Source organism: Leptinotarsa decemlineata, unplaced genomic scaffold (genome assembly GCF_025532065.1).
Source record: "Leptinotarsa decemlineata unplaced genomic scaffold, Ldec_3_MD MMD2_tig00026317_RagTag_RagTag, whole genome shotgun sequence".
Lineage (NCBI taxonomy): Eukaryota > Metazoa > Arthropoda > Insecta > Coleoptera > Chrysomelidae > Leptinotarsa > Leptinotarsa decemlineata.
Genome location: NW_027412686.1, coordinates 2,352,372 through 2,378,402, shown reverse-complemented (window position 1 = coordinate 2,378,402; position 26,031 = coordinate 2,352,372). Strand labels below are relative to the sequence as shown.

The following is a 26,031-nucleotide window of genomic DNA, read 5'->3' as shown; positions in this document are numbered from 1 at the left end:
CTCAAAGAAATCCAATGGATAAATGTGATGATTATCTGACTAATGTTCGTGTCAAGAGCAATTGCATGGTGGCCGATAGCTTAGCAAATGGCTGAGACGAAGCTCTCTAGTGTATACAGAGACAGACTGGTTGCTAGGTATCTACTTGCCTTCTATCCATATCTTCAAAAAAGTTGAGTGGACAACATATAGAACGGCGAATATTGCAATGTGCCTAAAACAGGTGCATGTGGTGCGTAGAAGACTAGTGGCTGACACTGGGAATAATCTTGGAATGAACGCCTCCAACTGTCAAGTACTAATCACCTTATACATTCCAGTTTCCGAGTAGAGAAGATTTGATACTCCGGAAGTAGGAACTATCTTAGAGCAGATAGCTATCTAGAGATGCCGGTTCACAACTAAATCGAAAACACCTCCAGATTTTGGTGCAGATGTATACAGTCGCAGATCCAAGACAGAAATGTTAACTTGCCTAGGGACTTATGTGAAAAGCGGAAATTTACGCTAATAATTTGTGGATGGAGAGCTCAAATTGAACTTTCACAATTATCGATGTGACTGAGGTGAAGATTTTTAACGTCTAACGAACTCAAATTTGAATTCACTCCGGTCATTCAAAATATCAACAAGAAAATGGAACGTGTCCTCCAAGATAACACCAGTTGTAAACACATAGTGAAAATGAGTTAAAACAATCTGAAAAAATCGATATTTTTCTAAATTTAAATTATACAAAATGAAAGATAATTGAAAAAATACATTGTATAGAATTCGAAATCATCTATTAATTCTAATTCTGTGTGAGATTTGACATATATAACTCTTAAATTATTGTCAATGGTCAAAGAAATGATATTAAAGCTAGGTTCTGACTATGTCACAATTACAAGAGAGATGTTAATGTGACACTGTTGTCTCTGTTGTGTGCAGAGGAAACATACCCATTTTCGGAAATCCCATCAGCCAAAAAAATGTGATTTCATTCGTAACAAACTATATTCACAACTATAGCAGGTATCTGATTATTGTCTAGTGTCGAACCATCTACTACACTCTACTTTTTATATAGGATAGGATAGGATGATAAAATAGGATATTCGGAAGAAAACTTTTTGGTCATCCCTGGTAAAGTTCTCTCACGGACCAATTTCAGCCTCCAATTCCCATAAATGGATTGAAAATTGATCCTTGTCTTTTGCAAAAAAACTTGCGATTGGAAATTATAGAGATAATACCCCCTATCGTTGCATAATTGGCAAAAACGGTCATCTTTGACTTTACGATCGCCGTAACCTTAAATTAAACTTGCACAATTATCGGTGTGACTAAGGCGAAGGTGTTGTAATCCACTGATGTAACGATATAGCTCGATAAACGATCATTCATTATAACATCCGAACATATGTAATGAACAATCCGTTGCAAAGGCGCGCATTTCCTGTCGTGCACGAGGGAATTGAGAAATTTATATTATACGGGTGATATATGTATTGCAAAACAACGAGAAAATGAACAACTCTGCAAAAATATGACGAGGTATCATTTTGTCCTGAAGATATGCCAATGTCTCAAAAGTATCAAATAAGAAGCACATTCTGGAAATGTTTTCACAATTTATTTTAACTGAAAACACACTGTCTTAGATTATTTTTTAAATATTATACAGTTATATATTTACGATTTAATACTTTCACAACACTGTTGTTATTATTATTTTTCATTTTAATTGATTTACTCGATCTATAAAACTGTTTATTAAATATTATATTATATTAAGTTATCTTATATATTCGATTTCCGTGCTAGGAGTCTCATGTTAAAAGGTAAGTCCTCGTTAATCCTTAACTAGTACAAATTTTCACTTTTGAGGATTATCGTTTACAGGAGGGTATAGCTGGATACCGAAAACATTTTTTTCACAGATTATATTATATTATTGAATTATGCTAGCGACCAGCCCCAGATCCGCACCGGTGCAATCCTGATACTGAATATACATATAAACACGTGCGATCGCTAGTAACCATAAAGTGCTATAAAGTACAGCTTTCAACCCGCTATTTATAGGCACGCGCCGCCGGCCCCCCAGCCTGTACCACCGCAACCGCTATGCCCTTGCATTTTAAATCTGTAATATCTTCGAAAATATTCACTTAAATTACATGCTGTAAAGGGCCATATTGATCTATATTGAATGCAAAATGTATGTAAGGTACTTATTTGGTGCTGAATTGGTTAAAATTGCTTCGTGAATAGGTAAGCCATTATTTCTCGATAATCAAAAAATTGGTTATTGTGGGTTATCCCTAAGAGATAGACTTATATCATCGTAGACTTTTTTGTAGACCATACTGTACAACATTTTTTGATCTATCTTGTAGAGTTCAGCCAACGTTTACAATGTAAGCGCAATGAAATGGGTTTATTTACGACATCACATTAGAAACCTCTAAAATTATCAGTGTTTCCCTACTATGTTATATACATTTAAACCATATCATATTATATTATATTATAATTATTCACACAGATCGGATGAAAATGATAAATCAATCGTTTGAGAGAATTTTCGAGTTGCTTAGACGGTGAAAAATATAATTAAATTCAATGAAAAATTATCTGGAAAAGAGAAATCTGATAAATTTCCTCTATAATGCTTGGAAGTTGAAATTACATGGCATCAAAAGCATACCATCAGTCATAATATATAAAATCTACAGAGTAGGCACTAGTAGGTATAACGTGTAGTTGCCAGTTCTAAACAAAAACGTTCAATTAGAGAGAACAAAATCCAGATTTTCAAGTCACGATTTCAATTTCAATCTTCATTAATAATTCAATTTTTTTAGGAATATTTTAGGGTCTCTACTAGTCATAAATATGTGATATATGGAGAAAAACTTCGATGTTATCCCGTCATTATTAAAACGGTAATTTGTGACTTGCAAACATTGACTTCCAAAAATATAACATAATATTTCATTTGTTGTATTGGGTTCTATGAACCAAAACTGAAAACCCGAGGGGAATTTTACATATTATTATACATATACATTCAATTGTTCATTTGTTCCTATTTCCCGATTTTGAATATAACATTAAATTCAGTATTTTAGAAACTGAAACCTATTTACTTACAATAATTTCTGGCTATACAAGTTTTATAATAAATGGAAGCACGGCTAGTTGTAATATTGCCAAGGTTGCTTGAGGAAATAATTACTATATAGTTAAATATATAAAAGACTACCGTTTCTAGGGAGACATACCATTCTTTGTGTTCTCACAAAAAATTTGGTGAAAAATCTTCGAAATAATACTTTTAACAAGGAATATTGACTTTTTCTGAAAAAATGTAACTATAAACAAATTATTTTTTTATTTTTGAAGAATTTAAGTTATTAATAATATTCAAAATTTAATTGAATCATTCTTAAGTCACATGACAACGTACACCAACGAGACTACATGTCATTTGCTTGTGAACTACATCGTTCGTTATTTGAAAAACATTGTTTCATAATGATTTCCATGCATTTCCGTCGAATTTACTCACAAATAGTCGAAAATCCATCGTAAAAAATGTTCCTATGATGAAAAGGATTTATTGAGACAAGAAAGAATTGGTTGTTTTACGGTAATCATTTTCTTCGCATCAGTAACTTCTGTTCTCCTGAATTGTATGTGAACTACGTGAAATGTGAAAATATGGGGTTACATAAATAATCTATTGTTATTTGTGCAACCAATAGTGAATACAATAGTAATCATGGGTTTTTGTAAGATTTGATTAATTTAAATTGTTAGTCAACTTTCGTTAATTTCTTTCTCATCTCAAAATTCTAACTGTAGTTTTTGAAAAATTTAGAATAATTGAGTTTTGATAAAAAATGAAATATATCAAAACTCAAAGCATAATGGTCTTCACAGAAATACAAACATGTTAAAATAGGTACGTAGGAACAAATGCCTACTCGACGGTGAAGCTGAAGTCATTTTTCCTATAATTCTATAAATATTCGGGTGTTTTCATTGTAGTACTTAGCAATGAATCATCGTAAAATAACTATAGAACTATTCTTTATTTAGAAAATTAGACAAATTCGTAAGGTACTGTTTCGGTTTATCAGAGTTATCACATGATGATTACTATCGTTCTGGAGAGAAATTTGATGAATATTACTGCAATCAAAATTGATAAAAATTTAGCTCTCATCAAATTTTTGAATTCACGTTTCATTGTAGAAGAAAATACTATTCAGACTGATTCCTACAATTTCGATAATGAAACTATAATCATTTGAACTAATTGTACGATTTGAAATGAAGTCAAATTGAAAAAAAAATTCCGAAGTTTTCAGCATGAGTAAACTTCATTTACCCTTCGACAATAGTTGAGTTTGAACTCTACGTGAATATACATTTTGTATTCGCATCTGACACATTGCAATTCGTTGGATGCTATAACTTGTATCTAGCATCAATAAGTACCACATGCTCCTTTCAAAATATGTAGGAAAAAGCACTTCTCGTAGATCTATTATACGGTATATAGCCACAGTTCGCTAACAATAACATTGTTTACGATGTCGTTAACTGACCGCTAAATGTTGCGTATGCTGATCACAAAGCACCATATACCCGCTCACCATTGATCCACAATATTACATTTCACAAATTGGATCCTCAACGTAAGTACCATTCATACCCTGTATAACAGCTGGGGTAATCACTTTGTTCACTTATAGCCAGCGTCTGGAACGGTTTCTCAATATCATCAGATTTTTATTATAAATATAAAAGCGATCCACGTTCATTTATTTTTATATTCGAGTGTTTATAGTGCTTAGCTTTTGGAACCGTTTTCACTGTTATCACCACTGAAGACTTGAATTGAATTTCGAAACTTGTTTAAGATCGTAATTTTATCTTTCGACACCTGATAACATTAGTTAGAAACCGTCTCTTGTCAAAAGATGAGACAGATGGCCTGACTACTAATAATTGAATTCAATTCAGTAACTGAATTTTATATTTCGAAGGAAGAACCAGTAGCAACTTTCGACTGAACAAGTTATGTGTTATGATTTATGGTTATGTGATAAGTTTTTCAATTAATGGGTGTCGTTGAACAATAATCGAACTGAAAGGTCATATATCTCCATCAAATTATCTAAGAAAATATTGAAGAAGTGACAACATTATCAATTGGACACCATGAAACTGATGTTGAATTGTTTTTATTGTATTGTTTACAAACGTAAGTGGATAGCACATGAATGATCAGAAAGAAGTGTGAATTGGTATTTTGATTTGAATAAAAGACTGGAGAAAAGTTATAAATCTGATGTTTTCAAAACTGGCAAAGTTGTTTCAATTCTATAATTGTTAACATTCTTAATCCTCAGAAGTACGTAAACGACCATTCTATGGTTGTCACTTTTCTAAAAATCAAGGGTAACGCAAAACAGAAAAGAGATAATTGGTTATCACACTTCCTTGGGATTGATAAGTTCCACACACCGGATGACAATTTTGAAACTTTGAATAAACACATTCTTTGATCATAGAGACAACTTATCTCGATAGAGTTTACTTTTGAATTTAGAAAATTATTTGAATTACAATGTGCTTGAAATACAACCCTATAAATTTCAAATGGCCCCTAAAAATACTTCAAAGTGAGGTAGGGTAAGGTAAAAAGTAAAGTCGAATGACCAGTGATTATTCTATGAGTTTCATTCACCAACAAACTGTGTAAGTGTAATTAAACATTTTCTAGCCAAGAAAGAATATTGCACTTTCACTTGCCGAACAATTTGCACCCCACTCCATAGTTGGTTTGCAGAAAAAATAGCCACTATTTCCATAATGCCGAGAATTTCTTTTCGACAGTTTCTAATTGAATGAACTTTGCAACAGATCAACATCAACAAAGCTTCTGGCCTTGATGATGTACCTATCACTGTATCTGAAAAATTCGACAATATACTGGCGAAAGTGCTTTGTGAGCTCTACAAAGGAAGGTTTTCCCTTTTGTTGGAAGACTGCTAAGCCAAAAAGGATAAGACAATTTTCCCAGATAACTACAGATGAGGTCATTTAAGAGTGATAGGAATTCAGTACAGCACACAGCACACTTGTCCCTTCTTTTGAAAGTAATCTGGAGGCAGTTCGGCTTTGATGCTACGAAAACTCAGACTTCTGTTTTTTCACTGCGAAGGTGTGTCACATAACCCGACTCAGTGATGTCAATTTGAGTTGCGAGTTGACTATCAATATTTCTTGGGATAATCAATTTGCTAACATAGCTTTTCAGTAACTTGGAAAACACCATTTCGTGCTGGACGGTTGGTGACAGTTTGAAAGAGGTCAGATTCGATCTTCTTTAGACTATTGCTCACCCCTATATCCTGGGGGTGCTAGATTCTAGTCAGAAAAGAGCCAAACCACGTTATGGGAGAGCGAAAGATGATGAGCAACCAGAGCGAAAGATAATGAGCAACCTTTATGTTTTGGAACATCTAATATCGAAAGCTGTATGTCAGAAGTATGCTTCAAACTATAGCTGCAGATCACGTCGAGGTTCAGTCAATACACTTCGAACTATACTTTTCGAGAACTTTTTCATTTGGAGAACGGGATTCTCAGAAAATAAACTTTTCGAAACGAATTTTCCAAATGAATATAATCTCCAGAAAAAAACTAAAGTGGAGACTCATTTTCTTGAATTTCGTATTTCTGAATCAATATAGGACCGGTGATAATTTTGGTATTTAAATAAAACTCTGTGTACCCAACAAAAAAAGTAACCCAAACAATGATAAATGCGTGATCACCACGCACATTTGAATCTATTGGGTAACATGAACAAGCCTTCTTGAGCCGGAATTATTGTGTCGTGGTATGTCGTGACGCGCCACAAGTATATCGTATCCTTACATTCAGTATGTTTAGAATTATATTACTAAAGTGCAGTGTGTCGGGACGCGATCTGTCGTAACGGCAATCGGTCGATTCCCGATCGGCGTCAGAACGATGGTGTGGTTATGACGCGTCAAAACACTCCACACTAGTATGTTTCTAATCTGACGCGTTAACTAGCTAGAGCTAGAGAATAGTCGTTTGCATTTATTTGTGCACAAGATGTCGGACGAACTTATTGAACTTGTTAGAAAATACGGGTTTGCATTTTTTAATATCATTTTCTACCATAGAATGTAATAGCTCAAATTGATTTTTTGACATCCTGAAATACTGATGAAATCTTTCTTCATCACTAGTAACCAATATTCGCTTCGACTACCTCTCAGATCATTTACTGGAGATGAACCCAATTTTCTCTTTTTTCTTTTCTTTTTAATTAAACTTTACATTAGCAGACACACAAGGTTTTCTTCGATATCACTATCCGAATCGGAAGAAAACATTGTAGATGCTCGCATGCGTTTACTCCAAACGTCAGAGAGCATCACAACACACCACAACATTATAATGTAATTCCGGCATTACGCTGGCCAATCAGATTTGACTGCAATCGGCTGATGGAATTTGTTCAGGTATTTCGCTACAAGGTCGGAATGGTGACTTACGTTTTAACGCCTGTGGTATTACATATACGGTATTTTAAAGTTTATATTTTTGAAAATGTTAAGTATGATACGGCTGAAGAAACTGCTAATTTGGGCTCCTACAATCCACCTAAAAAAAATTCCTATGCCCATCCGCATATTATTAAAAAAACTCTGTACAAGCAGCCTTGCTTGGGAAATCACGTGCACTATGCATGATAATGTTTTGCAGCACTATGTTGCTTGCATGGACAGAGTATAATACATTCTAAAGATTCATCTATCCAGATTATCTCCAATATTTTGGTCAGTTTATAACATACGGATAAAATTTGTGCAGCTTCGGTGAGCAACAAAACTGCTCTACGTCTGTGGGGTATCAAACAATGTTTCAATTTTAAGTTGTTCCCATAGATGTCGCCTTCATAACGGGAGATGTCAATGCTCACTTATGGTTAGATTAGTGGGTTTATTAGAACCTCCACGGCAACCAGTAAGGGTTTATTGTGCCTCACATCATTTTAACTCCACCAAATATGTCCGATTTCCTAATTAAGCTGATTAGTTTGTATGGTGGATGATTTTTCAGGTTCGACGGCAAAAATAAAACTATGCCAAACATTCAGAACCTAATTAGAACAGAGGTGAGGTAGGCATAAAGGAAGTGATCATCTCAACCTGAGACGGATCTTTCGGCGGTCCAAATATTTTCTTATGATAATTCATACTACGGTGACTCATTAGCATGTAAAACAACATAGATTATTTCTGTTATAGTTGGAAAGTTGTTTGATGAAATTCTTCGAATGCCTTCTATTTGACCGGTCCAAGAAAATTTTGTCAAAAAACTATAAACCTTTTTTGTGGTCCAGGTAGATGCTTATTTATACACAGGAATGTTGTTGAAGGACAGATAGGTCGACACAAAGCTAGGCGTTGGATCACCAATGCTTTGTGGTTTGGGCCTTGGTTTCATCAATTTCTATGTGAATATGGTACTTTTAGACAGAACCTTGAATGTCATGATGAAAACTGAACAAAAGAAAAGACATTTCTGATAGTTCATTTTGCAGATGACAAGAGTTCTTATGAAATGATTTTGTTCTTCGCCAGTTTCAATGTTATTACCATTGTCACCACTTTGCCAAACTTATGCTCGATAAAGAAGTTGTAAAATTTTCACCGGTATATTTTCACATAAGGGAGTAATTACATTCGCTATGTGACAGTAAAGTTAATATTTCCGTCGAACAACTACATCAACAATGTTAGTAAGCGGTAAAAAGCGTCAACTTACAATTCAATAAATTCTTCCAGCTCCCGCTGAGCACCTTCATGTATCTATTGATGCAAACTCCCGAGGTGCCCGCCTTATCCAAGTTTCCATCGGAATGGCTCCTCGTCAACAGGGCTCTGCCGCCTCTTTTTCTGTTCAAGGAACTAGTGTGCGTCAATTTCCCCGATCGTTTTCCCGACTCTCCCGACGTCGCACTTTTACATCGAAAACTCGTCAGTTCGATCTCTTCGACGCTCAAAATTTCGTCGTCGGCCGGATCGCGGAAGCTCAAATACGTCGAGGAAAGGAGGCTGTGATTCTGTTTGGCGCGTTGTCGATTGCCGTTTGTCATCTGGGCGGATTTCTTGCTGGGCGGCAACGGAGGCGGCCGGAAACAAGTGGTCGACATTTCGCGTTTGCTTTTCCGCAGCTCACTCGAGTTCACTAATCGAAATAAATAGAATAGGATTTTAGATGGTTTGTTTCTCATTCATAATGAAATTTCATCTCATTAAAATATGGAACAATTGAAAGAGGCTCTCGACTTAATGAGATTTTTTAAAATTTATGGTATGGTATATAATTTATTTTCGTTATTCACTGAACTGTTGAAAATGCATTCTGACACGCTTGAATAGAAACGTGTTTCAGAAATATTTAAAATGTCTTTAATTATTATATTAGTAAAATATATACTGTATACCAAAACATTGGATAGTTTAGTCTCCTTCAAAAACATATAATTTCAATAACGTTGAAAAATAATCTGAATCTTCAGAAATTACACTTTAAAAATCTTCGAATTTGTAAGAAATTGGCATGAAAATTAAACCACGAATAATGAAAATAAAGATTGAATTCCCAAAATAATTATTTCCTTTACTGATCGCATATCAACGTTTATTTTACACACTTAGTAGTATTATTCTATTCATTTTATCAGGTATACGTGAAATATCATATACTCAATGGTCGTGGTTGGTTACAAATGGTTTTTGTTGAGACTTTTTTTGTCAAAGCAGTTGTATTTGGTAAGGCTAACCTTTCCAAACTTGCCGAATGACATGCTGAAGAATAATAGTTTAACGCCAATATTCTGAAGTTCAATATGGAAAAATCCCAAAGGTTAATTTTTTTCCAAATATTGTAGAAAGAAAAATTGTTCAACTAGTGAGTATAAATCTAGGTGGCTCCCTGAATTGAATTTATTATATTGAGAATCGAATATTGCAAATAATTGAAAACCATTTTTAGTGTCCGGTTTTTGTTTTTAGTTCATCATTTGCTTTTCCGTATTAGTTGAATTATAAGATATATCTATGTATTTTCAGCAAAAGGTTTGAGTATACAATATCCAACTAAAAGGAAATTACAAAGTCTGGGTCAGTGAATAGAATACTGTTTGTCAATTAAGGTAAAAAATGAAAATGTTTATTGGTCAGTGGAGATTAAACATCACATCTTGATTTTTTTGAAATTATGATATTACCTATGTACCTGTGTTTAGGTATTTTCTTTTCTTGACGGTTGTATGGGTAAATATTAAATTGATGAAAAATATTGGTCAAAAATTGTTGTCTCATTTCTATTTTAGATTCAATTATTTTACCTAGACGATGAAATATGAATTCGTTGATAAAAACTTTTGAAATGAATTGGGTGTGAAATGAAAATGACTTTTGTTTAAAATTTTTCGTTAGATATGTTCTAAAAAAGTCATCAACATCTGGATTGAAATATAAATAATAAATCAGAACATACAATCAAAACAATATCGTATGCAACAACTATTCAATTCGATTAGTGAAACACATTTCCTCAATGTGTGTGAGAAGGGTTGAATATACCTATTTGATTTTAACATCACCGTTATAGAAAAAAAATCTTCAATTTTGATTATTTAAATATGCCTCTCATTTTCATACTACACACTATATATGTGAAGAGGAGAAAAAGAAATAAAAAATCTCGCTTTCGTATAGTTATAATTATCCTTTTATACCTTATTTCGGTGTTTTTCGAGGTTTAAAGGAAGTCACAAAAATAAACTTTTAAATTTTCAGTTAATCTTTGTTGAATATATTTTTTCAAGTACAAAACACAAGCAGCACAGGAAGATCCTCAAGGCGCTCCAAGAGCGGTGCCTGTGCGAAAGTAGTGATTCACATTGGATTTGAATCGCTGGAGACTAAATCCTTTTGGAAAAACGTTGTCAGGAAGTTTATTCCAAATAAACTCAGTTCTCCAAATGAAAGAGTTCTTGAACAGTGAAGTTCGAGGTGTACTGAGTTGAACCTCAAAATAATCAGCAGCCACAGTCCTTCGCGTATTTCTGATATGTACCGCTCTTGGTGGAATCGAATGTGCCAAGTCACTTGAACACTTTTCTTGAAAGTATCTATAGAAGAGAGACAAATCTATAACATTTCTTCGATGTTCCAGACTATCACGGTGTCCAATCAGGTGGATGGTTCTTCTCTGGATGGAATCCAGTATCTTCAGGGTATGCTTAGGTGCGGAGCTCCATAAATGAGAACAATACTCCAAAGGAAGTCTGATCTGAACTTTATAAAGCACCAAAAGTTACTAGGGTGTGTACCTACAGTTTTCTGGTTCGGAACAGTGTTCCAAGCTTTATCGAAAAAACCGATGCCTGGGTTTTTGTGGCATTGAATTGAACCTGGTTATTTTCACCCCACTAATTAATATATGCAACCCCCTGCTGATGGTGAAGATGATCCGTATCAAGCTATAATTAATGGGTTCCATCCACTTGTATGTATTTCTATTTTATTATACCTTTCAAACTTAATTCAACATTTGAAAATAAGAAACACGAAATATTTCGTATCTTTTCACTAAAATTTACATTTTCCTAGATTGTCAAAGCAACGAATATCAAAAACTGATTTAATCTTTTGTGTCTAAAATTCTGACAATTCGAACAATACATTCATCAACTTCCATTAAACTTGAACTCGTTCAACAATGATTTGAAGAATTTATTTTTGAGAAATCCAACTCAAACTGCAAACGAAACAAAGATATTTCTTTATAGATAAGTCTAGAAAAGTAGGCTGCATCGATAAAACTGGCAGAAGAGCCACTCGGAAACAAATCGTAGCCATTTCGCGTTTGTTTTTTCGCAGCTCACTTGTATTTACTGTTCGAGATAAATCACACCATTATGGGATTGATTTATGGAGGATGGCAGACGATGGATGGAGGTTAACGGTTCCTTCTGTTTTATTTGGAAAGTGGTATTGGTGAAGGGTTAGACAAAAAAGTTGAATAACAATAGTCTAATGACTATTGATTCCCGCTTGATATCGTTAAAATTCTTAAGATTGTACGATATGATTCATAGTAAATAATCTAAAATTATTTTAGTGCGTTCAACAGCTTATTCATTAAACTAGAACAAATGTACAGTGTTCCCCAAAAGTATCGAATGAATTCTAAAATATATTTCAGGAAAATACTTGAACGAGTTGAATTTTTGATGTTGCTGGTCGTTCAATAAGTCTCTATCTGTCAACTTATTGATTATGAAATATTTGGATCTAAGTATTTTCGAACTGCACATGTATAATGGGATGATGAGCTATCTTGCCACAGTATCTTTCAACTCTCCTGTTAACAATAACAGGAGAGTTAAAAGCTACAACAGGAGAGTTCCGAATATGACCTAGACCAAAGTCCATAATGTAAGCTTTTGAGAATGCTGTGTATATGATTATATAATTTAATACGAATTTTAAACCGCACTGAAAGGGAAAGTAGGTATGTCTAAAGTAAACGGATCTTTTCGATCCCCACTGCGAGCCACTACGGTTTATTGGGGCTCACATCTTTTGCTTTGCATTTTGATGGACAATACCATTAGTAGTTGTTTACAGCTGATTCTCGGCCTCCCCCCACCACTATGACGTATTAATTGCTTTTTTTATTGGTTGTTGTTTGGTGAAGTTTTTTTGTTGTGCAGTGAAGTCAAGGCGTTGTGACCTTGAAGTGTCTGGTGCATGGATCGTTCAGATTTTTTTTTCATATGAGATTTTGTGTGTTTATGTGTGTGTGTGTGTGTGTGTGTGTAGGAGAATGCACGGTACAGGGTTTCATCATGTGCTTGTTTGTCTATGTACAAACATACGTCTGCATACTTCGAAGATCCTCCAAGTAATAAATGCTCCATCGGTGTTAGGGCACCAAGTTAGTAGTGGAGTGACGTCACAGCAATAACCGTTCAACGGCTAGAGAGCGACATGTTCACTCCACGACGTGTGGCAGAGTAATGCGTATTCATCGGTCTGCCCTCACCTCTCCCGAAGCGATGAAGGTTCGCTCTAGCCCCGCTATCGATGGTGACACAACGGCAGCCGAGGACCGTTTGCTTAGCGTCTACCCTCTCCGAGACCGCAACGACCATTGCTTGCTCGTACCGGCAACTGTTATCGCATCAAGTTGGGAGATGGGCTTGGCTGTGACATCAGGCATCTCTAGTGGATAGCAACTAGCAATGTGAATCTTTCACGGTTTCATGGTGGGGGTGACTCACACTGTTTAATATAAAAGAAATGCCTGGCACACTATGAAATCAGTAGACGAATATATCTGCAGCAGTTAGCAATTGGTAGAGTGTTATTCAGTTCGTAATAGAAGGAAGACGGTGAGTGTATTTGTCTGTTGGAAATTGTTTATATTTTCATATATATTTTCATCATGTCCGTTTCAAAAGTAGACTTGAATAAAATTAATAATTTGATTGTACAGGAGGTTGAAATACTAGAGCAAAAGGCCTTATCATCATTGCCAATTGATGAAGTGTACATAATTAAAAATATGTCAACTTATTCTACACGATTTGGTAAATCAATTTTATTAACTTTGCAAGATGTGAGCAATGATAAATTATTTAAAACATGGCTACCAAAACGTATTTCGTTGCAATTCAGTGATGACGATATATCTTGTATCAACTCATCAGGTGGTAAATATACGATGATGTATTTAGGACAGAGCCAACAAAGTTTTGCTGGCATGAAAACGCGATCTCTAGTCAAATTCAATATGATTGAATAATAGTAATAATTTATAGTGAATTTCTTTAGGTCATAGCTTACAAAGTTTTTTTGGTGTGAAAACGATAACTCTAGTCAAATTCAATATGATTGAATAATAATAGTAATTATAATGAATTTCTTATTGTTTTATTAATATTCATATATTAGATGATAATTATATGGAAATATAAACATTACTAACTTAGTTGAATACACTCACTTTGTAACTACAAGTAAAATGGGAATGTGAGTATTATATCACTGAAAAATTGGAGGTTGCTTATTGTTTTTTTTATTCGATTTCAGTTCCACCATTTAAAGATGTGGATGCAGTACGCAAGTCAAGATTGGGTCGATATTGTAGATCTCAAATCATCGGTTCAACATTTGTCGTCTAAATTGAAGGTGTTGGGTGATGGAGCCGAACATGCAAGCGTTTATGATATGAGTGTATGCTATGATGAAAAACAAATCGAATTATGCCTTCGTGATGCTGAGAACTATTGGAGTGGTGCAGAAGTTTGCAACAAATTTTTGGATAATGAATTGGAATTGTGGCAACTTTGTGAGGTTATGATTGAACTGAACCTAAGAAGATTCCTGTATAGCCTCCAACCATACTTGCCAGAATGGATTATTCATCACTTTGAATTGAATGATGAAAATCGAGAGGAAATTGAAGATGGTCGCGAAAATGATGATTATGAGGAAGAAGTTATTTTAGATAGTCTGTATGTTCCTGTAAATCATAAATAATGTCAAATAAAAAACTTTGTATTATTTTCATGTTTTATTTATTTAAATCTGATGAAATACAATAGAAAATGATTACAAAACAATAAATATGATATAAAATACAATACATGATATAAGTCAGTTACAAATAAAAAAAAAAAAAGATCATAAAACAGTACATGATAGAGTGAAAAAAAAAGTGTCAATATCTGCTATGAACTGAACCATCCAATGCATTGTATGTTAAAACTGTATCATGCAAAATTAATGCATATACTTTAGTGTTGTCTGGAAACTTGGTCTTCCTCGTCTCAAACTCAATCTTTATATCAATAGTTGATGATTTTGTTGCATTCGGTTGATGGGAACAATCGATGACGAATAGTGGATTCTCTCTAAATTGTCCAATGTCCATCAGAGGTTCACTCATATCTTTATCATAATAACTTCGCTGGAAACTCTCAAAAGCATAATAAGCAGGAGCATCTAGTTTTTTATCGAAATTCAAATTCCAACGCTCATATGGATAAACTTCAGAATTCAAGTATACTCGAATACTATTGATATCAGCAGTTGTGAATTTTGTAATATCTTGTGTTCTATCTTCTGATGTGGTAGTACTTTGGAATGCGATGATGACAAAACGAGGAGTTTCCAATGCGTTAGTTGTTTTGATGGCCCATATGTCTGAAGAAGTCCCACGTAATGATGGTAGTTCATAGAGGTCCCACATACGATACGCCAACTTGATTTTGGCATTCAGACCGCTTTTGTTTATTCTACTCAAAAGTTTGAGCTTGTGTTTATCATCTGGTACAATATGCCTTATTTTCCATTCGATTTTATTTATTTCCAAATCAGCATCAACCTCACCTATATATGAGTTTTTGAATGATCGAGCGATAATCAAAATCAATTCCTGTTTGGCATTCAAGATACTTTTGTTGTAATCTTCAGCAAAACCCATCAAATATTTCAGTGGTAGTTTTCCACTAAAAACATGACTGTTTGTATCCAAGATATCTTGCTTCAATTGTGAAAGTCCCCAACCAGATGTCAATAATGTGTTAGCATGAGATTGTCCAAATGATATCATGGTTTTCATTGTAGATGTTATCCCAGGTTTTCTAACAACAGCCACTTGTTCACCACCCATTTCATAACGAATTTCGTCAAAGAGAAATGCAATTGCATTATTCGAGAGATAGCATGTTTTCGCTACATCTTTGGGGGTGAATTTACCTTCTATGTAAATGAAGCTCTCGGCAATATCTAGTATAACATCTTGATTATTGATTGCAATTCTGATTTCATCCGAATTCCTGAATAGCGGTGATCCATAGGGCTTATATGTGTGCTCATGTAAACTTATGAGAGAATGATCGAGCACTGGTTCATTGAATATATTCAACTTTTCATTGTTTGTTTCGAGCACCATTGTTATTTTCTCACTTTCAATCCAATCGATTTCAAAAATTTAAGATCACTCACAGACAGAGCGTTATGTGCTAACTGTTTAGCATACACTTGTGGAATGAGCTTCTTTTTATGCACACCTTTCTTTTTGATAGTGCAACTCGTTTGGGATTGTTCAATGCGATTTTGTCTATTATAAATGAAACCCATAACAACAGTTATTCGATTTTCTTCAATTCCAAAATAATGAAAATCTCTTCTTCACTTCCAAAATCGATAAGGTTATTTTTTTCATCCAAAATACGCACTGTAATGTTGTGAATCAATTGACGACCTTCTGGACTGACAGGCATATATATAATACTGTGTGGTTCTTTAGTGAGATTGTAGCCAGGTTCAACATCAATATCGAATGAGAAAAGAATATGGGATTCTTCACCATTTATATATGAACCAGATATTATATTGCAATCTAAGCGGATAAGTCTCACAGTTGTAATGTTTATTGGTAATGATGATTCATGTATCTGATTTGGTGGAAATATTTCATGAGCGAACCCCATCATTTCTGCTATTGAATTTGGATGTGTCAGATCAATTTCATATTTGGATCGCATTTCACATTTGAATGTATTATTATTGGCGTGTAGATAGAAAATATCATCTGCAACGACATCATTTGGTTTTTTATCATGAAACAATCTGAACATGATATGTTTCTGTATGACGGCATTGATCTCTTCTATTTCATAAGCACCACATGGAATTTCAATTGTCAACTTTTGGGGTATCGATGAGTTGTCATTACTGATTCTAAAACTAACTAAGTTATTAGCTTCAGTTATATTATTGATTGTATTGCACCCATAGAATCCCAAAAGTCCTAATCCATAACGACTGTTCCTATCCAATTCAATTGGTGGAAAAAAATCCGCACTCAAGACACTTGTCCCGACAGCTTGTAGCTCGAACTTTCGTGACATGACTGATGAATATTTTGAAACACATTTCAATTTATTATTGTACACAGCAACAGCACATTTGAGACAATTTACACTTTTTGGAAGGTGTTGTATTGTAATAAGTATCATTTTTATTGATACCAATATTCACATCCTCTATATTACAAATACAACACATAGATTTCCGAGGTATAGGACCGTCATTAACATCCGATTCTGAATTTTGATCGTGGTGGTGGTGCTCATAACAATATCTATGTTTCATTATATCGATGTCATCTTGCAGATGCTTAGGCAACTTTTCCCAAACATATGCAATCTCATGTGCAACACATGCAAGTATCACTTCCTTAGGCATATTTGCAAGCATCACTTTATCCATTTTTTTCAAGGTACCATATTTTGAAAACATTCTAAGTGAAAACCCCATTCCCTTGATAGCCTCCCGATCCAGTTTTGGTGTTGAATCCATTTTTATTTGGAAAATTATTTAGAGAGAAACTGCAAGCACAAGTGACCACAGAGAACTGTATTAAATTTCTGTTGTCGATCATAGTTATATTTGATTTTTACATTCGAACATTTTCGAAAGAATCGAGTCAATTCCAATGGTGGGGGTAGATCTCCAAAACTATCGAAATATGTGACTTCTTTCCCACATTTTTTATATGCCACCCAATGTGTTCCTGGTCCACTTATTCCATCTAAATTAACAATAGCTGTCTCGTTTTGTTTTGGACCTGAAGATGGTAATCTATCACGCATAAAAACACCACGAAAATGTGGAATTTTCATTTTTTGTGCATAATAACTGAGATCGAGATCAGTAAGAGGCCTCTGAGGTAGGGGTTCAATTAGTTTTTTGTTTTGTTTGTGGCTTTGTATGGTTTTAAATATAGTCCTAAACCTTTACGGTATGGTTTGAGATATATTCCACTTCCGCGTTTGCCTAATGCTACAGCCTCCATGGTTTTATTGTGACGATTGGCTTCCATTAAAGCCGCTCTGCTGGCTTTTGCCGAATTCACGGCCTTGGTAATACCAGCAGCGGCTCCCGCCAAACTTCCTAGTGCGGATAGTCCAGCAAAAATTGGTATCAATGGTAAAAGTCCACCGATCTTGGGAACAGGAATTATGCGTGGTGTGCGGATTTTCTTCTTTCCACCGGCAGCTTTAAGGTATTTACGTGCCGCCTGCAATGCCACAGTGATAGCTTTTTTGCTATTATTCGTCACAAATTGATTCCCACCAGCTTTCTTCAATACATTTCGCACTTTATGGACTATCCCAGCACCAAATGCAACTTTTTTAATTTTATTTTTCTTCGTTTGTTTCCTCTTACATTTTTTCTTATTGGTACTACAACCCATGCCCATATGTCTTTTCGCTTTCATAATGTTGGTGACAAGTAATGCAGCTGCTCTTTCCCCAATACTCGCGTCCTTCGATTTAACCCTATCCCAAGCGCTGTATTCAAGTTCTTTGTCGGCTAAATGTCTTGCTGCAAGATCGGATGGATGCTTAGAATATTGAATATCGTGTTTTTTGCATTCAATATCTAATTTATTGATTCCAGGGTCGTTACGAGCTAAACGTTGTTTCAATTTTGTACCCGGTCCACAGTATTGATAACCTCCGGGTAGATGTAATTCGAAAGGAAGTTTGTTTATTAAATCATTAACAAAACCACAACCTCTTTTAATTTTACGATCACTTTCAATACGTCCGTATCGTTTGATGGTACACATTGAAATGAATAAGCTAATAACATTTATATAGTCTCCAACCACGGCACGATGCGCATTGTGAAACAGAAAGAAAAGTTTGCTGTAGATAATCTAGATGAGAAATTTGGTTGTGGATTGAATGGACAAAGGGTATTCAGACATGGTCCACTACTTCCATCATCAGTTCGAGGACTCATTATAGGACCTTCAAATTGTGGAAAGACGAATGCAATGATATCACTATTAACACATCCACAAGGACTGAGATTTAGAAATGTGTATCTCTATTCGAAATCACTCAATCAACCTAAATATCAGTACTTGCGAAGTGTTTTGGAACCTATAAAAGGATTAGGTTTTTATACATTCAGCAATAATGCAGAAATAGTGGAACCCTCCGACGCTAAGCCTAATTCTGTTTTCATTTTCGATGATGTGATATGTGAAAAGCAAGATATTATTAGATCATATTTCTGTATGGGACGTCATAAGGATGTTGATTGTTTTTATCTAGCACAGACATATTCACGGGTACCCAAACAGTTAGTGCGTGACAATACCAATTTCATTATAATGTTCAAACAAGATGAGACGAATTTACATCACATTTATTCAGATCATGTTTCACCCGATGTAACATTCAAACAATTCCAATTGATGTGTGTTAAATGCTGGGAGGACCAATATGGATTTCTAGTCATTGATAAGGATAGAAAAATAGATGAAGGTAGATATCGCAAAGGATTCGATAGTTTTATATACCCATGATCTTGTTTTTGGAACTTATTCGATCACTGAATATTGTAGTGGTCACTTCACCAACGAATTAAGCTTTAATTCAAAAAAAGGGCATTATGAATACAAAAAAAGATCCTGAAAATAAAAACAATGAAATAAATTTGAAACGTCAACTAGTAGAGACAACAGAAGCTGTCAGGCAGAAATTCAACTCTATCAAGAATGATAATATTGAAAATCGTACGACACTTGAAAGATTGTATGAGCCCATAATGAAACCATTGAATGTTTTATCATCAAACGCTACTTCTAAATCACCAGTGTTATCACCAAATCATGGAACTGTTCAATCTACTTCAAATTATCCCATGAGTACTCCAATAGGAAGAAAACAATCTTTTGGTAGTGTATCATCTGTGAATAGTGACACGAGCACACTTCAAGACGATATGAGAACAACTCTATTCGAAACACCATCATCGTCCCACATCGATTCCTCGGATCCTGACATCTCACCTGTTATGAATGAAAGTGGTGAAGATGTTTTGATGAAACATTTGAATAATATAAAATCTAGAAATCCAGCATATGATGGAACATTTGGCGTACGTATGGATCCAATTACAAAAAAGCTGAAAATGGGAAGTCTAGTGGTAAATTTCAAAGATGGAAACATTTCATTTTGGGATGCTAATAAAGTGAAAAAATATGAATGCGCAGGTAGTCCAGAATTGTATGATATGATTTTTTTGAAGAATCCACAAGATGTTGATAATGAAGAAACTCGTCAAGTATATTCCAAAATATTGAAAATAACGAATGCTCCATATAAACAATATCATCTGAAGAATGGTTTTAAAAATACAAATTCTAAAAAATTTCGTGAAGTTATCAAACCTCTATTAGACTCACGACAATATCCAATAAGAAGTAGAAGTAAAATTGGTGGAGCACTCAAACGAGTGAAAATGGAGAAAATATATAATTCTAAACCTGTGAATTATGTGTACTGGAATTCACCGAAAGAGTTAGTTGCTCGCCTACGACTATTGGTAGCTTCAAAGTCAGCCGGACATACCGGACATGATAATGAAATAATTTCAATAATTGAAGAATTACGTGAAGAAGGTATAATATATTAACATATTCACATGTAATGATCACTGTCACATCATCATTCAATGCAGTAACATTATCACCTTTTCTCTTTAATCATATTGAAATAGAATGACTAATGAAATAAGTGATGTCAAACGACAAGTTGTTAATGAATTACATAAACCTGCAAGACGTAATTTTCGTAGAAGAATAACCACCATCAAAGGTTTTGCAGATCTATGGCAAATAGATTTAGCTGAACTGCAACCTTATGCAAAAAGTAATGAAGGATACCGATATATACTTGTAGTGATAGATTGTTACTCCAAATATCTGTGGACTGTAGCAGTTAAAGATAAAACAGGTAGTACAGTAACTAATGCAATGAAACATGTACTGAAAGAAGCCAAATACTCCCCCAAACACATACAAAGCGATCAAGGGAAAGAATTTTTCAATAAAAGCTTCTCATCTCTCATGCGAGAATATAATATCAATCATTATTCAACATTTAGCACAAAGAAGGCAGCTATAGCAGAAAGAGTGATTCGTACAATAAAGGCATGGCTCTACAAGGAATTTTCGATGAGAGGTCACCACAAATGGCTTGATATTCTTCCAATTATAACTAGTAGATATAATAATAAAGTTCATCGTACAATAGGTATGGCACCCATCAATGTTGATTCAACAACAAAATTAAAATTCAAGGGTATCAATGGAATTGGAGGAAGACAAAGTAAACCCAAATTCCAATTAAATGATATTGTACGTATAAGTAAATACAAACATATTTTTGAAAAGTCTTACACTGCGAATTTTACCACGGAGCTATTCAAGATTGTTAAAATTAATAAAACCATCCCAACGACTTATAATCTTGAAGATATGAATGAACAGCCGATTAGAGGATGTTTTTACGAAGAAGAGTTATTACGAACCGGGAATCCTGACGTATATCTGATTGAGAAGGTGTTGAAGAGAAGAAAAAATAAAGTATATGTAAAGTGGTTAGGCCTTCCTAGCGAACAAAATTCTTGGATTGATGAATCAAATATGGTTTAAATGTATATAATAGTGACTTTTATGAATAAAGTAATATTAAAGTTCATTATTGTTTTCATTTCAATTATAAGTATGTGAACTGAAAAATATTGCAGCGGTAAACATTGCCCCAGCCATTCGCAATGTTCTGTGTATACCAAACCAAATTAATTGTATACTCCATTCCCGCTTATATTTTTCAACTCACGATATTGAAAACACATTATCATTCCCAAAACTAATCGCCGTCACTTTGAAATGCAGTATCCAACTCTTTTTGCCAATTATCTCTCACTGATAATGCTGTCTCATAAAGCTTAGTCGACTCCTCAAGCTCAGCCTGAGCTTGCATTCTCGAACGTTGATGGAATTGCTTATCTTTACCAATTTTTGAACGGAGTTCATCAGCATCTTTAGACATTCTAGCCAATTCAACCTTCGCTAATGCAATCTTGGCATCTAATGCTTCAAGAGTTTCATTATTAGCATTAATAGCTCGCTCACTCTTTTCAAGTTCAGCAATAGTCATCTGTGCCTTTACAAGACGGCATTTTGCTTTCCTTTTCATTTCCCCAAACCGATGGAGGGGGCTGAAAGAAGATAGCGGTTCAGCTTTCAAATCACTCTTCATTTCTTTAGGAGTACCTTTTGGCTTCCTCTTCGATCTGTCACTTTTCGTTGCGGGTTTTTTCTGTCGCACAACACTTTTGGATTCTTTCTTTTCTTTAAAGTCAGTGACAATCGATGAAGATGCCTTAGTAACCTTCCTCTTGATTGTTCTAGATTTCTTATCAACACCAAGAGGAAGGGTAGATGAAGAGTGTTTGAGTGATGATAATTGCGAAACGATCGGATTTTCAATAATAATTTGCTCATTTGGTTCTGGCACATCTGCAAAGTTAACGAAGTCGTTAATATCAAAATCATTTATCGAATCTTGACTCGATAAATGTAATACTGGAATATTTTCAAAATCAGTCTGATCGATATCAACAAGTGGTGAACCATCTTCAGCAATCAATAGCGGCATAGAGCTCATGATTATTAAGGTCTGAGGAATGATATGTGATAGCAATAGAATGTGGATAGGAAAGGTGATGATGTTACTGAGACCTCACCATTTATAGAAGAAAATAAACTAGCGCATGCGCTCTTTCATCAACTGGCACATGCGCTCTCTCACTAAACTATTCACGCATGTAACAATCTTTGTCATTTAAGAGGAAAACTTTGTGTTGCATGCATGTATTTTTAAATGTTAGAAAATAATACAAATAAATTCAAAATATATATATTTATTAATAATAGAGGACAATAACGATAATAAAAAATGAAAAATGTTAATATGTCTCTGTGGATGTGGAACGTTCTTTGACTCTATTCCTCAATAGTTGTTGCTCGTGCGTCAAACACCAACATTGAAAAAAATGGATTCTCCTATTGGGGTAGAGTTGACCAACCTTCTCACACAGATCCCAAGTACTTCTACATGCATTGCATACATGATTCCAACAATTCATGGAATATGTATCACAACGCAAACAACGTTGCAGTGGAGTTGGAACGGCAGCACAGGTACCACAAATATTTCTACAGATACCTATATTGTTAAATATTATAGGTTCGGAACACTTCAGACACTGTAACTGTTGTTGACGATAATCCGATTTTGTTCGCTTCGGTGGATGAGAAGGAGGCGATAGTTGAATCCGCAACACGCAATCACTACACATACCAGTACATGGATTGATTGAATCATTAGGTCTACTTATTTGACAAAAGTAGCAAACAATAGCCCCTGCAATCATCATTGGGTAGACACACACTTTTGGTTTTTCATTCCACTCTTTTGGAAACGGCATTCTACTAATTCGATTAGAAATATTAAGAGATGACTTACAGAAACTCTGAATGCTCTCTCCTATACCTACGATCTCTATTTATACAAATCAACATCATGTGGAAGTATAGTGGGATAACTTCTCCTACTATTCCACTCTAAACGAGTCAAGTGGGAGTCGCATCACCTCCTATATAAGTTGACTTGCAAACCTAGAGTTCATTCATTCACTCTCTACAACTGTGAGCAAACAACAACAAGATGAATTCTGCAAAAATAAATGCTGCATTAAATAGAATAGCTGCTGTTGATGAAAACAATTGGATAGACGAATCAGATGATGAGGATGTCAATGTTCCGCTAGAGGAAGTAATAGTTGAAGCAGAAGATGTTGGAGTCGATGAAGATGAGATAGACGAAGTTGAAAACGAGGCCAACCAAAGCGACGAAGATGATGACGTGATGGAGTTTGAGAGGGTCATGGATGAAGAAGGAGATGATGAAGGGATAGAAGCTGACACAACTGAAGGTGATGGTGCTATGAGGATCGGTATGCGAACACTCAATGTCAGTGAGACACTGGAAGATCCCTTGGATTTGTATTGTGCATTGGATGCATACGTATTGATCAGCACAATAGATGGAGAGAACAAAAAACTATGTTGGTGCTGCTTTCGGTTTTATTCGCATAGAAACAATAATGGAGGGTGGTATGCCCATGTCAACACCCACAACACTGTCTCAATTATGGAAATGGGACAGAATTGGTGTGAAGCTTGCGAGAGGCCACTAACAAACTTCACCCGAGTATCTACATGTATTATATGTAATAATGTCCAACCTGTGGCACAATAACCGTGGACCTACTGGTCAAAAAAAAAAACAACAGCCCTTTTCAGGGCTACATTATTCACACAAACAGTAGTTAGTTGTATTAGTATTCATAGATTATGTGACAAATGAATACTTTGACTAATAAAAGTCTAAGTTGGAAATTTGTTAGTCTTTGAATATCTATACATTATATGACAAATAAATTACTATTTGTTAGTCTTTGAATATCTATACATTATATGACAAATAAATTACTACTTTGACTGAAAAGTCGAAATTTGGAATTTGATAGTCATTGAATATCTATGCATATGATGAGTACTACTTTAAATGAAAGTTGAAGTTGGCATTTGTCAATCATTCATATGCATATAATGATGAATACTTTCACATACATATATTTCGTTTGAGATTATAATGTTAACATAATGTTAACAATGGTATGAATCTGTTTCTGTTTGAAAGTATAATGGTAGCTCTGAAAAGAGCTATTTTTTTATTGTTTCAGTCTTTAATTGTAGCCCTGAAAAGGGCTGTTATTTTTTATTAATCCATGCAATGATATGGACTAACGCTCCTCATCATCAGAAACAATAATTATGGTATCGTCATCTGAATCAGATGATATACTAATGATATCATCCTCATAGTAGTCATCTGAATCAGATGATATACTCATGATGTCGTCGTCGTCATAATCATCTGAATCAGATGATATACTAATCACATCATCCGCATTATTATCGTCAACAGCATCTATGTCGTCCTGAATACCTTGTTCCACTCGTTCTGCGAAATCATCAGGAAGATCATAGATTCGCTGCAGAAATTGAGCGAAGGTTGTACTCAAATGATCAGACGTTGAATCTATTTCATGTACTTGGATGGGTCCTGTACTCGACATTGTGGAAGAATGATATAGAACTGGGATTGTTGCTATATTTATATTGGAAGAAATGAAATGGAGGGGGTGAAATGTAGAACAGTGTTTGAGATTCGAAAACATCAAGAATGAAACTCTGAGCGATTATTAGGAGAAATTCTTAGTGATTATTATGGAAAAAAAAACTAATAAGAGGGGAGGAAGGGAGAGGAAGGGAGGAAGACACTGCCCCAGCCTCGCAGTGCCTCGTGTACACCAACCAAAAAGTGTGTACTCCGTGGAAGGAAAGGAAAGGAAATGATGGACGAGTAGATGATTATATGTCATCATCGGAATTGAGGACATCATCATCGATCAGGATTGGGGATGGCGGAGGACTATCCTCGATGAGGATAGGGGATGGTGGAGGACGTCTAACGTCAAGCTCGTCATCAGCATCATCGCCAGAGTCGTCGTCGTCATCATCGTCGTCGTCGCTGCTCATTGGGACAATGTCATCATAAGCAGGGTCCCACCATCCGTCAGGATCTGGATATTCCGAATCGTCCAAGTGTCCTTCGTCACTGCCAGTGACATGTTGAACTTGCATCCTGATGTCGTGATCCTGGTATTCATATGGCGGACTGTGGGGTTCCGTGGTGGAAGAGACTACCTGTACCTGGCTGTTATCCCAGTAATTGAAGTTGTACCCCTGATCCGGGCAGCTATAGGGTTCGGAGGTTGAATCGGGTTCCATCTCGATGCTAGCTGATCAACTGAATGTTTCATCAGATGATTTCTACTTTTATACTTTCGAGAGGGAGTGGGAGAGGAGTGGGACATTGAGTAGGGGTAAATTGCAGTG

General features: G+C 35.1%; 1 protein-coding gene across 6 annotated transcripts in view; it reads right to left on the bottom strand.

Moving 5' to 3' along the window:
- Nucleotides 1–26,031, bottom strand: part of ckn (CRK like proto-oncogene, adaptor protein) — a 378,299-nt gene that overhangs the window by 84,415 nt on the left and 267,853 nt on the right. For 3 of the 6 annotated variants that reach the window (XM_074181857.1, XM_023156646.2, XM_023156647.2), the window contains exon 2: nt 8,872–9,294. The exons of the other annotated variants lie outside the window; for them this stretch is intronic. In XM_074181857.1, the coding sequence (XP_074037958.1) occupies nt 8,872–9,294 (423 nt within the window). The remainder of the gene's footprint in view (nt 1–8,871; nt 9,295–26,031) is intronic. 6 annotated transcript variants of the gene reach the window in all.